We start from the raw sequence: 14,264 nt of genomic DNA, 5'->3' as shown, positions 1-14,264 counted from the left end.
TCCTACAGAGGTCAGCGCAGTAAAGTTTAAAGATTAATCTGCTGTGCCGACTGAGAAGGAAATTTAATTGTATAAATGAAATCATATAGTTGACAAAGAAATGACCAAATACATGCTACATACAACTTAAAATATATCATGGTCTTCCCTATGTATGTATCTGCAAGATGTGCAGGTTTTACAGTACCAATAACATGCTCACAAAAGATGTTCTGCTGCAAAATGTTGATCGGTCTGTTAAATGACACTGACACTTTGATCCTAGACGTGATTACACGTTCAACAGACTTCAACCTTTTATCCTGCAGAGGTCAGTGCAGCAAAGTTTTTCCTCCATGAAAGAACCAGTCTGGTTTAACTAATGTTTTATTTTCTAAATTTCGCCAGAGTAGAGTATCACTCAGATATATTGCCCTCATGATAACTATGAAACATATATTATTTCATTATTATTAATAATAATTATTCATTATTTCATATTATTTCATAAAAAATGAAATAAACTCATGAATAAATAAAACAATCCGGAAATACATTATATTTGTTTTATTGTTCTTCCAGAGGTCACTAACAAGGATAAATAAGAAATAACAGAGTAATCATTAACAAGCATAATTTGTCGGATTTTCACTCAATACCAGTGCAACATGTTGGCATGTTTTGCTCTCTAGTGGCCGAAAAGCTGCACTGCAGTCATTTAGAAACACGGCCATAAGAATCAAAGGAAGTACAGATTACGTATGTGCTAAATCAAGAAAATATACCAACTTCCCTTGTTGCATCCTTTACAATTCCCTGACAGAAGACAGGATATGTGTCAATGTCAACATAGAAACATGTGTTTCTATTTATTTTAGCTGTTGCACAATGTTGCTGGATATTTTTAACATGTGACATACATGCAATGCTGGAAGAAGTATGCCAATCCTGTACTTAAGTAAAAGTACTAACACCATTCTGAAAATGCTCATCTACAAGTAACCTTAAGCAAAAGCATGCAAGACTATGTAATTAATATAATAATAGTAATGTAATGTAAAGACTTAAAGTACTCAACCTGCCCAGAAATGGATCCTGTCAGTTTTTTACTTTTCAATATCTGCTGACAAAATAATCTGACCTGTGAACAGTGGCTGGCAGTAACTAAGTACATTTACTCAAGTACTGTACTGATGTACAATGTTTAGCTACTTGTACTTTACTTTGAGTATTTCAATTACTGTTACTTCATTCTTCTACCCCACTATATCAAAGAGGCAAATATTGTACTTTGTATTCCGCTACATTGACCTGATAGCTTTAGTTGCTCTGAAGAATAAGTAACTACTTTTACGTTTTGAATGCAGGACTTGTAACAAAGTATGTGTACACTGTGGTATTCTTTATTTTACGTTAGTAAACTATCTATTTAGTACTTCATCTACCACTGCCACTGAACCACAATGAGCCGCGTTTTCTGCTTTCAGTGGCGTCTAAAGTTTTTTTACGGGACATTGCGAGGAACATTAAAACCATATGTGTTGTGTGACAGGAAGCTGTTTTATTCCATTTCAACTGAAGCACAGTTATTCTCTCGTGCCTCTGCCTTAATAGATGACCCGCTGGTTTACTGTTGTTGAGATGTTTTTGGCACACCTACTTTCGGTATATTTAACTGGCCAGCAGCTCCCGGAATCCTCTTTCATTTCATGCTCACAGACGCTCAACTCTGACAATGGTTTGGTTGGATATAATTTATCACCCAGTCTGGGCAGTTACCACAGTGCTTATGTTCCTGGTTGTGCGCATGCAGCGCAGAGGGAGCTGGGATCCGCAATCCTGCTCCGTGCGGCTGAAGGGGAAGACTGCTATAGTAACAGGAGCCAATACAGGTCTGTTGAACTTTACCTGTCTATTCTATGCAAGGGCATGCTTTAATGCCAACCTAATGTTATTTATTCAAATAATAATTTGAATAAGTGGAATTAGGATGTCTGTTAAATTTGACATAGCAGTGATACCATATCATATCTGTAAATGATATGGTGTCACTTTTAGAGCCCTGGTTCCAGCGATTTCAAAAACAACAGTTTGGACTTTGCCTTCTAGAAGAAATGGCATTGGGAGGTATATTCTGACTTTACTGTGACTATGATTAGCTTATATTAAAAGCCTTTGTAGTCCTTTTCTTAAACAAAATGTACAGCAAGACAGCAATGTCAAGCTTTGAGTGTAGACCTGACTGTTATTTCTTACCATGGCTGTGCATTTTTTGGCTAGATTGATTTCATGATACCAGTGTGAGTTGCTTAAGAGATAGATATCACAATCTGTGGGGTAGAAAATAGCAAGTAGAGCATGACAAAGGTGTAGGGGAAAACCTGTTCTGGCACTTCAGTTATATCAAGTTTCTGAACAATCCTTTCTTTAGTAGTAACTCTGAATCCCCCTGTCTGAAACAAGATTGGTTTCCAATTGCTTGCTTAACAGCCACTATTACTAATATCTCATTACTTTAATAGTAACTTCCCATTACTCACCATGTTGTGCCCCTCTCACAGGTTCTCTCTCCAAAGCACTTTAACTAAACTGTGCTTCTTCTTTTTTAAGAAATCATTTTTATGATGAGTATACAGCATACTATATTTTTTACTAAATGCATGTTGTATTTAATGCAATATGGTGTTTTTTACTGTGAGGGTGTAAGCATCAATGTTACTGTGTCATCATTGTGAAGCCATGTGCTATTTTACCTGAATTAGTCTCACTATAAACAGGATGAGAATTTCTTCAGTTGAACATTCGTTCCCTTTGTGCCCTTTTTAAAATATTAACTTTGTCAGGTATTACTGACGTCATAGTTCAAGTTCAAGTTTATTTGTAGAACAAAGTTTTATACAAATATTGCAATTCAAAGTGCTTTACTCATTCAATTCAAGTAAGGAATGCATCAACAGGAAATATGGAAGGGTTGGGACAGAATACAGAATGCAAATGGTATGATACTTTTTGTAAGGTGTGCTGTGTGTATTGTTCAACATGTGGGATGCTGTTTATGTTGCTGCTGTTTCTTAATCAAAGGCTTCAAACCCAGAACTACAATTCCATAGAACATAGTAACTGCGCCATTGCCTAAATGAATCACCGGACTGGTTCGCGGTCCAATCAGGTGATTCACTGCCACTGCCATCTGGTTCACGTCATGCTGATGCTGGAGAACAGAATGTACTCTTGTCGCAGCCGCTCAGCATCCTCCATGCTCTCTGATGATGGTTGATGTGTTCATCAAGACGTGCTGTGAAGAAGTGAGGATGAGCTACTCACAGGGACCCTATATACTATATTCAAACCCCAATAAGCTCCCATTACGCTAGCTGAACGCTAGCTGTACTGTAGAAACACGTTTAATAAGTTACTCCCTCGTCAGGGATCATCTTAACATAGGGTAGGAATAGGGTATCCACTCGTTATCAATAAGTTGGCTGTAGGGTTCACCGTCAGCCGACGTAGCCTTTATCTAACGTTCCTCTAGCGTAGTCACGTACGTATTTTTACGTAGGTATTCACGTATTCAGTATTCACGTATGTCTAACGTAACGTCTGCATATCTTATGAAGCACACGTCGGGTACGTCCGGTAATTTTGAACATGCTCAAAACATCAGCGTTCAACAACGCACCCCAGCGTAACACAGTGAGCTCTTAACGAATACTACTTATACCTTACCTTATATCTACGTACACCAGCGTGTTGCCGATATTTTGTATACGCCATATTTTTGTATACGTTATGCATTCGTTGGGTATTCGTCTGATACATTTTGTATTAGTAAGTGATACTCTATCAATAGGTTAAACATGCGTATCTGTATACGTTCACTTTTCCGATCCGATGAAAAGTTGGACGTATTTGGACTCTGACAAATTTTCATATACGCCAGCATACGTTTCTGTCTTAGGGATATGTGTGACAGGGCCTTCAGCAGGCATCATCACGGAAGGCATGAGGACAGTTAACATAAACAGAATCAGCATGATGCCTGATTACTCCTCGGAAACTGTTTTAAAAAGTCAATTTTCACCCAAATTACAGAAAAACAAAAACATATTTTCTCACTTGCCTAGCCAGGCAGAAAGATTATGTTTTGTTGACCAAATTATTATTTTTTTGATTATCATAAACATTCTGCTATGTTCTCTACTAATAATTCTTCTCAATACCACTATCTCTGCTGCTTCGGCCTACACCTTCCCAAATCCCATCCAGGTAATCCTCAGTCACGTAAAGCTGGAAATGGACTGAGGCTCTTTCATTCTCCATTTCAACCATGATCTTTTCATAAACCTAACCAAGCACTTTTAAGATAAGATAAACTTTTTTTTATTCTCCAGAGGGAAATTCAGGTGTCATAGCAGCAACAGCAATGAGATTGAAACACAGGAGAGGTACAGGCAAGGGTGTAACTTTAGTTTGAGAAGTGGGGGGTGGGACAAAACAGGGGGTCTGGGGGTCCTCCGCCAGAAAAATGTTCTCGATTTGAATCCCATTTCCTGCATTTCTACAAACATTTAGGGACGATGGTGATAAAAAATCCAAGAAGAAATTAAGTCGGCCTTAATGATAAATTCTGCCAGAAAGAATAGTACTAAAATATGTATAAGAAAAAGCTGTCTTACTTTCTGAATTGTTTAATATAGGGGCCGAAGACTGGAGAGAATCATTTTATAAAGTCACAATCAATGTTTTGTGTGTGACTCAAATACAAATCATATGAGATTTAATTTCCACTTTGTTTTTCTTCTTCTTTTATTTATGGTCATATAACTACTGATACAAAACAATGCTGATAAGCTGAAGCCATATCTAAATCACGTTGGTTGTATCATTATTAGTGTAGCCTATTTTATTTATAATTCTTTAATTCAACATTTTTTTTAATTCAAACTGTATTCACTTCTTATCATGTAGACGTCTTCCTCTCATTATCAACAAATCAAAATCACCTGACTACAGCACATCACATACCTGCTGCAGCTGATGTGCAGCAGGTACAGAATGTTCTCTCTGCCTCACCCTCCATGTCTCGAAGCAGCTCCACCTCTGATATGAAAGCAATCGCGTTATGATCATATTGAGCCATTGGTGTGTGAGTCCAACAACACAGAGACAGAGTGGAGGTCGCACGGACCTCTTCAAGCCTCTACTATACAATATATACAGTAGGGGTTCCCTGCTCCACGCTACACCAGTTTTGGGGTCCTTGGCCTGAAAAACGTTGAAGACCCCTGCATTACAGTAATCTGCTGCTGCTGTTGCCGTTTAATTGGTGTTGTGTGCCAGAACCCTAACCTGCTCATTATCATTCAGTGAGCTATTTTTTTAATGTGCACACGATGTTCCTGGTCGATTAAGTCCCAGATGCTTCACGGTCACGGCCTAGAGCAGGGGTGCCAAACTCATTTTAGTTCAGGGGCCACATGCAGCACAATTTGATCTCAAGTGGGCCAGACCAGTAAAATCATATCATAATCTACAAAGGCATACATTTTGTCACAGGTATCTGGAACAGTATTTTACTTTATTGTAAAATAATTGTTTGACACCCCTGGCCTAGAGGCACACTGGGATTGGACCACACATAATATTTTGGACTCTTGAACACTAATATCCTCATAACCTGACATCTATTCATGGTTCAAAACTGTATTGCATCTCCTAGTTATGAATTCAACTGCTGTTTAGCATTAAGTTACACATAGTTAAGCAGTGAGTGCATGCAGCCAGCTGTAGGTTATTGTTTTGTTGGAAAGGTGATGGACGAGAACAACTTGGACTTTCTACATGTCTATCTGCGCTTTATTTTGTTTTATTGTGCCCGATACTGACATTTTAAAGTTTCAAAGTGGGTCAACCCATTGAAAAATAATATATAATATATAATATAATAATAATAATAATAATATACTATATTTAATGTTTGGGCACATGGCACTACTGTTTTTTCTATATATTTTAGTAAAAAACAGAAGTCCCATGCATCCAAATATTAAATATAGTAGGATAAGAAAAAAGCTATATAAAAGGTTGAATATCAAAGACATGCAGTGTAAAAAACATTTAATATGGAAGACATTCAATAAATATAATGTTAGTGTTGTCAGATTTAGACAATCAGAACACATGTTGTGGCATTTTTCCTAAATAAAGTCTTTTGGCACAAATGGGTTGCTGACACCCCATAGAGCACAGTAGAGATCTTTAAACAGTAAAAGGTATGTTAAAGAGCTTGTTCCACCATTTTGGTAGGTTTGTTTTTGTACCACAATACCACATGCCTCGGTGGGGAGTGGGAAATAGAGCTTAGTTTCAGCTGTTGTTGTGATCAAGTAATGCAAACACTTTTTTGCTCTCTTCCACTCTGCTAGGGATTGGGAAATTCATTGCATTGGACTTTGCACGTCGTGGGGCCCGTGTTATTCTGGCCTGTCGAAATGAGGCCCGGGGGACAGCAGCACTTAAAGAAATCAGGGAGAAAACCGGGAACTATGACCTTCACCTGCGTCTGGTGGACGTTTCTTCTCTGGAGTCTGTCAGGGAATTTGCTGAGGGGATTCTCGAGGAGGAGAAAGCTCTCCACATCCTCGTCAACAATGCTGGAGTATCAGGTGATAACACAGCAGAAATTAATTTATTAGTTTGTATTTCATTGGTCGCAAATATCAGAGAGTTTAATTTTCAAAACCCAGAAACCATACAGTATGAGAATGAAATACCACAAACACACGTGCGAACACAGAGCAGTGTTTTCCCTCCCATTATAAGACTTGGACATTGCACAGACAGTTCACATTTTTGTCAACAGTCTATTTTATTTATTGTTTTGGTTGTGTGGTTTTATTTTATTTACATACTATTTATTTAGGATTTTTAAGGATTTCTTTCACATTCCAGTTCCAATGTCTTAATATTCCTAAAAAATAAAAGTTCATTGCTCTTTGAAATGTTATACTATTTTATTATCATTATATCAGTGGCTTAAAATGACAATAATATCATTTATCACAATTATTTCTTGGACAATATATCGTCCAACAAAAATAGTTATCGTGACAGGTATATTTAGGTGTATATTTGTATCTAATCTAATTTGTAAAATCCATTTTGTTTTTATATTCTACCATCAGGTTTACCCAGGGAGATGACCAAAGATGGGTTTGAGGCTTCTTTTGCCACAAACCTCCTGGGACCATTCCTCCTCACCAACCTGCTGCTGGGTAAGACTCTGCAGTCTCTCTTTGATACAGCAGGTATATTGTGGATATGAAATCTCAATCATCTGTCATTGTCCTGACGTCCTTAAAATGTTGTATTTCTCCTTCTCCTTCTCATCTCTATTTCCTTTCCTTCGCTCTGCGTGTCTCTGATTCACTCCAGACCTGCTAAAGCGTTCAGCTCCGGCGCGTATTGTTACCCTCTCCTCATGCAACCATAAGAGGGGCGAAGTGGACTTCGCTCATTTTCACGGCGAGAACCTCACCTATAGAATGGATGCTGTCTACAACCACACGAAGCTGCACAATATCATCTGTACCAACGAGTTAGCACGCAGACTAGAAGGAACAGGTAGGCTAAACATTAAGATTTCTTTATGGTTATCAACCATCAGTATGGCGAATGCATGCACTGTAAGTGAAATGTTTTCAGAGCTTAATTATTTTTGATTACATACTGCATGCACCTATTGGTTACAGCTAAATTAAAGTGTTAAACTAGCTACTCAAATATTTTCAGTTAATGTGAAAAAATAATCCCATAGTTTTCTGTCACTATGGGATTAAGTTAACAGAATAAAATAAATTAAAGTACATAAAACACATTCTTTTATGACATCAATATTTATTAGTCTCTACTGTCATTTTTAATTTTTAATGACTATTTTATTATGTTATTTAATTTTGCCCAAGCCCTACTTATCACTAATAACGGTCAAGTAAAAGTGTTACATTGATATTACATCAGCATTACATTAGCAAATACAAAGGCACATCCGTCCAAACATTACCAGGAACCTATATTTAAAAACAGAGCAGAAGGACAAAACAGAATTATTGCACGGGCGGCGGACACACACACACACACACACACACACACACACACACACACACACACACACACACACACACACACACACACCCAAACAAACAAACGTCCGCGTCTTGTGGCAGATTGTGGGCAAAACCCACATGGCCCTCGATTCAGATGAAAAACTTTAATAGGAAAAAATGGAAGAAACCTTTGGAAGAGCAACAGAGGAGCTCCCAGGATGCAAAGATGTGCAATAGATAGTCTTGTTTATAGAATAACCAACATTATAAATTACAGTATAGACAATCCAAATGACAAAAAGTATACATAGAATGTAATCATGTAGGAAGAAAATGGATCTGGGAGGATGGCCAGCAGCTTCCAGGTGTCAGCAAACAGATCTGAGCCACACGAGCTCCTCTCATCCACGGAGACCTGCTGACTTGTTTTTGAATCTGGCGACAGACAGGATCCCTGAATTTTGAGAGTAGAGAGTCCTGATTGGGGAATAAGGTTTAAGGCATCAGACAGGGTCAAACAGACAGAAGAGGCGTGTACAATTCGCAAGGCCTCAAAAGCACCTTAAAGTCTGATCTGAGATGGATAAGGAGCCAATGAAGGGAAGCTAAATCTGGTGTAATATGGCCAAATGTTCTAGTTTTACTTCTAGCTCCAGCTTTTGAAACATTTGAAGACTTTCTGTACTAGCACGGGACAGGCCTTACAACAAAGCTTGTATTGAACATTTTATGACATGATCATACAATTTAAATGTCAATTTAGATTAAAATGCAAATTTGAAATTATTTGCAAGCCTGCAATGTAGATCAGTAAATGAGGCATCCTGGATCCTCTTTGGAGGAAAAACAACCAAAAATTCCAGTATAAATTGGTGCCTTAATAAGGCACCCTTTGTCTTTTATTAGTCATTAGTTATTTACTGAACGTTTACTAAACACTGTCACGTTTGATTATGCATCTCTGTGCTTGCCAGCTCCGCTCTTAGTCAAACACATAATGTTCTGAGCACACAAACATCATATGTGACCTGTTTTCATTTAGTACATTTTTCAGAGAAGCGAAAGAAAAATAAAGTCTTTTTTTCTGTCCTTTGAACTGCGTCTCCCTAAAGGACGCAGACGAAGGCAAACAAACGTTCTTTTAGCAAAGCAGCTGAAACCAATTTCCCCCTTTTCAATCATCTGAAAAGATCAGGAAAACAATTTAATGAGAAATGTCTTCAAAGACTTGTTGCTGAGAATGGCCTTGCTCATTTATTTTCTGTCCCTCTCTCTTTCTATGTGTATTGTGAATGTATGTGTGTCTGTGTGTGCCTGTGTATGTGTGTGTGTGTGTGTGTGTGTGTGTGTGTGTGTGTGTGTGTGTGTGTTTGTGTGTGTGGGTGTGTGTGTGTGTGTGTGTGTGTGTTTACGTGTTTACGTGTTTACGTGTTTACGTGTGTGTGCGTGCATGCGTGCGTGTGTATGTGCATACAGGTGTCACCGCAAACTCCGTCCACCCTGGTATTGTCATGACAGATGTGTTGAGACACTATCACTTTATGGTTCGTTGGATTTTCCGCCTTGTTGGATTTTTCTTTTTCAAGGTGAGTACACCATTGCTTTTTATATTGCAGAGTCACATTAATTGCTCCACTGCCATCATCTCTTGAAACCGTCCAGGTTGAACGTGATTGTTTATTGTTCAGAAGCCTCCTCCTGTTATGTTATCTCCTTGTTCATTGAGATAGGTAACACTGTAGGTTTAGGTACAACAACACTCAAATCTGCTATTGCCTCAACTGGGAACGCTAGAATTACTCCATGACAAACAGAGCAATTTAGTATTAAATCATTCCTGCTGTGTTCCAGTTAAAACTGACTTTAATGCAAGTGTCTTTACATCCACTTCAGATGTCCAGTGTCGGAACTCTATACCTTTTTTCATTCATATTTTGATTTGAGTTTAAAGAGACAAATATTTTGACAAGCTAAAGCATAAAGCTAATATTCTATTTTGTTCTTATTGTTAACAAATCCCATGAAAGTACCAAACAAGTTAAACTGACCCTTCACTAAGTCCGCTCTCACTTGGTTACTGTTACTCAAACTTTATAATGCAGCTTGCAGATTACAATGATAACGAGAAAAAAAAAATGAAAATGAAGAACATCCAAAGGGGCCTTTTATGCATTTGATGGCTCCAAACATGATATAATGCTAACACAGTGTGATGATGCAGGAAAGACTGAGCTACAGCTACGTCCCAGGAAAAGTCAGCCATGTTTACGATTCATGTAAACGACAGATAAAGACAAGTTTTATTTTTTAAATACAGCTAGTTAGCCCTATTATTTCACAGTACTAGTGCAGTGCCTGTTCGAGATGTGCTTGTGCCGCTGCTTCTTGGGTTTCAAAGTGAGTCTATGGACTTGTTTACGGTAGCAACGCTACAGTGTACGCATCATGGGTGCAAAGTCTCCGATGGAAATTTGATGTATTTATCAATAAAGTCAAAGCATTATGAAATGTGTATCCTCCCCGGGTTTGATGAAATTCTAAAATCCTAAACGTGCAACAAGTTTAACAAACAAACACAAACACACGCACACGCACACACATACACTAACACACACACACACACACACACACACACACACACACACACACACACACACACACACACACACATCCTCTATCACTGAAAATGTAATCACATGGACAGGCGCACTGTTGTGTGGATTTTGACACACACACTCAATAAAGTATGATTTAAAGAAAACATGTAATGCAAAATGTTTTTCTCTACGATGGATTAAAAACGTATAGTTCGTTACTTGGATGACAAGCAACACAAAAGTTAGATTTATGTGAGCCTTTGTCACAAGAAAAGTCTTTAGGGATGAGGACTAACGGAAGAGTTTGGCAAAATGATCTCTAGTAAACTTCCCCAAATCCACTAAAGAGCAGGACTCCACTAACGTTACCCTAAAGTTTAACTGTGATAGCGATTAGGAGCATCCAGGCCAGAGCCGATGTTGCACCAACTCCAATGCTGTGGATGATAGTGTCAAGCCTGAATGGTGCTTTTTCTAACATTACTTTTAACCCTACATAATAATGAAGCTAGCTAATGATATGCTAACTCTTGGCTTTGGAAATGCTAAATTACTACTCTAGGTAGCTAATTAGCATTAGCATATGCTGACAATGGCAGCTTACTCCAGAGCAGGCACACATGTTTTCACCATTCCTTACACTTTTGCTCTTGTTTTGGTTTTGGATAGGTGATAGAAAGACAGGCACCCATGCACACCGCTTCAGCATGTTTGCTACAATTTACAGTTCCTAGCTGTTTAGAAATTATTTAGTCTTTTAAAAAAATTGAACTAGCTGTATTAGGAAGCCATTTTTACATGCAGACTGAAGTCTGGAGTCAGAAAGTACTGAGAGATAGATTAACACATTGTTGGTCATTAAATATGATTCGTCAACAATAAGAAACATAATATATGTTTTATTTTAAATCCTTTTGTAGTCGCTAACTGTCTCAAGTCTTCAACTCACAGACATCAGCAGATTCTTGGTAACTTCCCTGGTGATGCTCTGACAGGCCAACAGACTGATTGGATCCAGCACAATATTTCAAATTTACTACCATAGTTTGGTAGTTTTAGACATTATAATGATATTGTCCTCACAAAAGTAATTGCTTCAATCCGGGAACACAGCAAAATCCCTCAGGAAAACTATGAACTGTAATAACTGTGTGCAAACAACTACGGTTCCCAGTAGGTAAAAGATTAACTAAGAAGTTGGTCTGTAAACTGTAATGGATGTTTACAAGAGAAAGGTTTTGTGTTATAATGTAAGAGCTCAACTTTGTTTTCTATCTTTCATATAAATGTGGCTAACTGGGTTTGTTTAAAATGCTAAAAAGTGTCTGGTTGAAAGCCTGACAGTTTATATCACATTGTTGTTTGTGTGTGTTTGTACAAATTGTTTCCTGGAACGCACTGATACCAGTGTTACGTAATGTGTAACATTTAACCATGGCTGGACAAATACACACCACTCTTACATCACTTTCACACCTGGGATCTATTAGCCAGTTTGTGTGGCACATCTGTTTCACGGCTGTCTTTTTTCAACCATTCAGTCCAAAATTCTTAGCACTTTTCCTTCTCATGTTATCTGTCTGTATTTGAAGGGTCCGACAATGCCTAACATCTAATTATACAAGACAAACATCAGGGCAGAGATAACATAAACTTCCTGGTTGCATATCTGCACCGACAGAGATATCTATCTGTCATTTTTGTTGACTGTGCGCTCACATTTTCTCTTCACCATTCTTGTCTTCCTCTCAGTCTTCAGAGGAGGGTGCAGTCAGCTCAATCTTCTGTGCGGTAGCAGAGGAAATGGAGGGGATAACTGGGAAGTATTGTGACAGCGACTGCCACTTGGTTCTCCCTGCCCCTTTGGCTCGAGACACTGCCCTCGCGGTCAAGGACTTTGAGATCTGCAAGAGGCTGACATCAAAGCTTTGAGACAGCTAGCAAATGGAGGCTTGGAAACAGACAGGGGTCAAATTCCACCCTTATTTACTGCACCTATCGATTGAACATTTGTGAGATAACATGTCTTTAAAATCATCAGGTGAAATTATTTTGTATACATTTTTACAATAAACTTTTATGGAGCCTTGTTCACAAGCGTTTTTTCTATTTGAGAGCATGTCTCCTTAATTTCACGTTCAGATTTTACATAGCCCTTTACACAGCGTCCCAGACGGGCGGTTACTCTTTAACCAGGTTCATTCATCCCCTTCTGCCTCCAAAGCTTAATATATGTACTTCCCTGACTTATTTCTTTTTACAACATTTAGAATAAAATGACAGTTAATATACATATATCAACGCCCAACGTTTTTCTTTTACTACAATAGCTACATCAGCCTTTTGTCGATGTAGCTATTATATTATGCTACAGGGGAACAAACAGTGTTGTCGGTCAGTGGAGAAAGTTACAGTTAGCATGTACATATATACCAGTGAGAATTGGTTTATGCTGATGGGGAGTGACGCCAGTCAGTGCAACACAAGCCGTTTTAGGTGGTTTACGACCGCAGCAGGACACTACTGCAATAGTCAACAGGAATACCATTGACAATCAATAACATTATACACAACGGTACCCAGTCCTCACTCACTATTGGAAAAAACATATGTATGTTCAGTTTAAGCTTGGAAGGAAATTAATTATAGCTACAGCGAGGGAGATAGCCTAATGCAGTGCAGACCATGGGTGTATTAAGTAGAAGTTTTAGCTAGCATCAGCAAGCTAATATCTCTCTGTGTGCAGCGGTCAACATGAGCTGACGTTGATGTACGCCATCCTCGCCAGGGTATGGCAAAATAAAAAAGTTGGCTCCAGTATAGTCATTAAAGAAAACAAAAAAGATACTGTATATGTATATTGACTGTTATTTTATTCCAAAACAAATGCAGGGAACTACATATATTAAGCCTTGGAGGCGGAAGGGAATGAATGAACCTTGTTAAAGCGTAACAGCCCGTCTGGGACACTTACAAAGTAAAGCAAATGTACCCACAACAAGGTAGGGATCATTTCATTGGTCAACACTTCACCTGGCATTCTATTGGTTGGGGAATTTTGTCAATAATCCAAGACTAGAGGAGAAATCCGAGAGCAGGCGTTTCACAAGTACAGAAGCAGCCTGAGTGTGAGGAGAAGGGCTGGAGGTGGAGCGCAAAAATCTGTGCAAGCATGAAGTTTGAGGAGAGGCAGAACAAATCTAAGCACAAGCAGGGGCTGTGTGAATGTGAGGACATGGTTTGGGGGGTGTTGTGGAATTCAGCCGATACAAACTAAACCAAAGGGTGGTGAGAAGTGAATCTATTATACTGAAATAAAGATTCTTGGTTAAAGAAGTGAGCTCTTTATTCTTGCAAGAATGGAACAACAAACAACAGAGTGTCAAGCAGTCTGCAGTGAAGTTCAACGAACAGAGAATACAATTGGACTATATAGTCATCAACTGGGTGACAATGTTTACAGACAATCAGCTGTGCAACTACGTACATCCAGCTGATTTAAGAGATACAAGCTGACACATCTAGAGATACAAGAATACAAGCTGACATGACCAGAGTGTGCTCTACTCCTAATCGCTGTAAG

The 14,264-nt window shown here is 38.5% G+C and overlaps 1 protein-coding gene across 1 annotated transcript; it reads left to right on the top strand.

Moving 5' to 3' along the window:
• The first annotated feature begins 1,714 nt into the window (after positions 1-1,714).
• On the top strand, positions 1,715-12,760 carry LOC115008873 (retinol dehydrogenase 11). The gene is made up of 6 exons (XM_029432739.1): positions 1,715-1,871; positions 6,405-6,644; positions 7,164-7,253; positions 7,414-7,602; positions 9,561-9,670; positions 12,434-12,760. The coding sequence occupies exons 1-6, from the start codon at positions 1,715-1,717 to the stop codon at positions 12,611-12,613; spliced, it is 966 nt and encodes a 321-aa protein (XP_029288599.1). The 3' UTR covers positions 12,614-12,760.
• The last annotated feature ends 1,504 nt before the right edge of the window (positions 12,761-14,264 follow it).

This window comes from Cottoperca gobio, chromosome 5 (genome assembly GCF_900634415.1).
Source record: "Cottoperca gobio chromosome 5, fCotGob3.1, whole genome shotgun sequence".
Classification (NCBI taxonomy): domain Eukaryota; kingdom Metazoa; phylum Chordata; class Actinopteri; order Perciformes; family Bovichtidae; genus Cottoperca; species Cottoperca gobio.
This window is presented reverse-complemented; position numbering and strand designations above follow the sequence as displayed.

What these genes read in the sequence shown, in the direction of transcription:
- LOC115008873 (XM_029432739.1), top strand. Translation starts at nt 1,715, where the DNA reads ATGGTTTGGTTGGATATAATTTATCACCCAGTCTGGGCAGTTACCACA. An exon ending in CAACAATGCTGGAGTATCAG is followed by an intron (nt 6,645 to 7,163) that starts GTGATAACACAG and finishes TTCTACCATCAG; the next exon opens with GTTTACCCAGGGAGATGACC. An exon ending in CCTCACCAACCTGCTGCTGG is followed by an intron (nt 7,254 to 7,413) that starts GTAAGACTCTGC and finishes GATTCACTCCAG; the next exon opens with ACCTGCTAAAGCGTTCAGCT.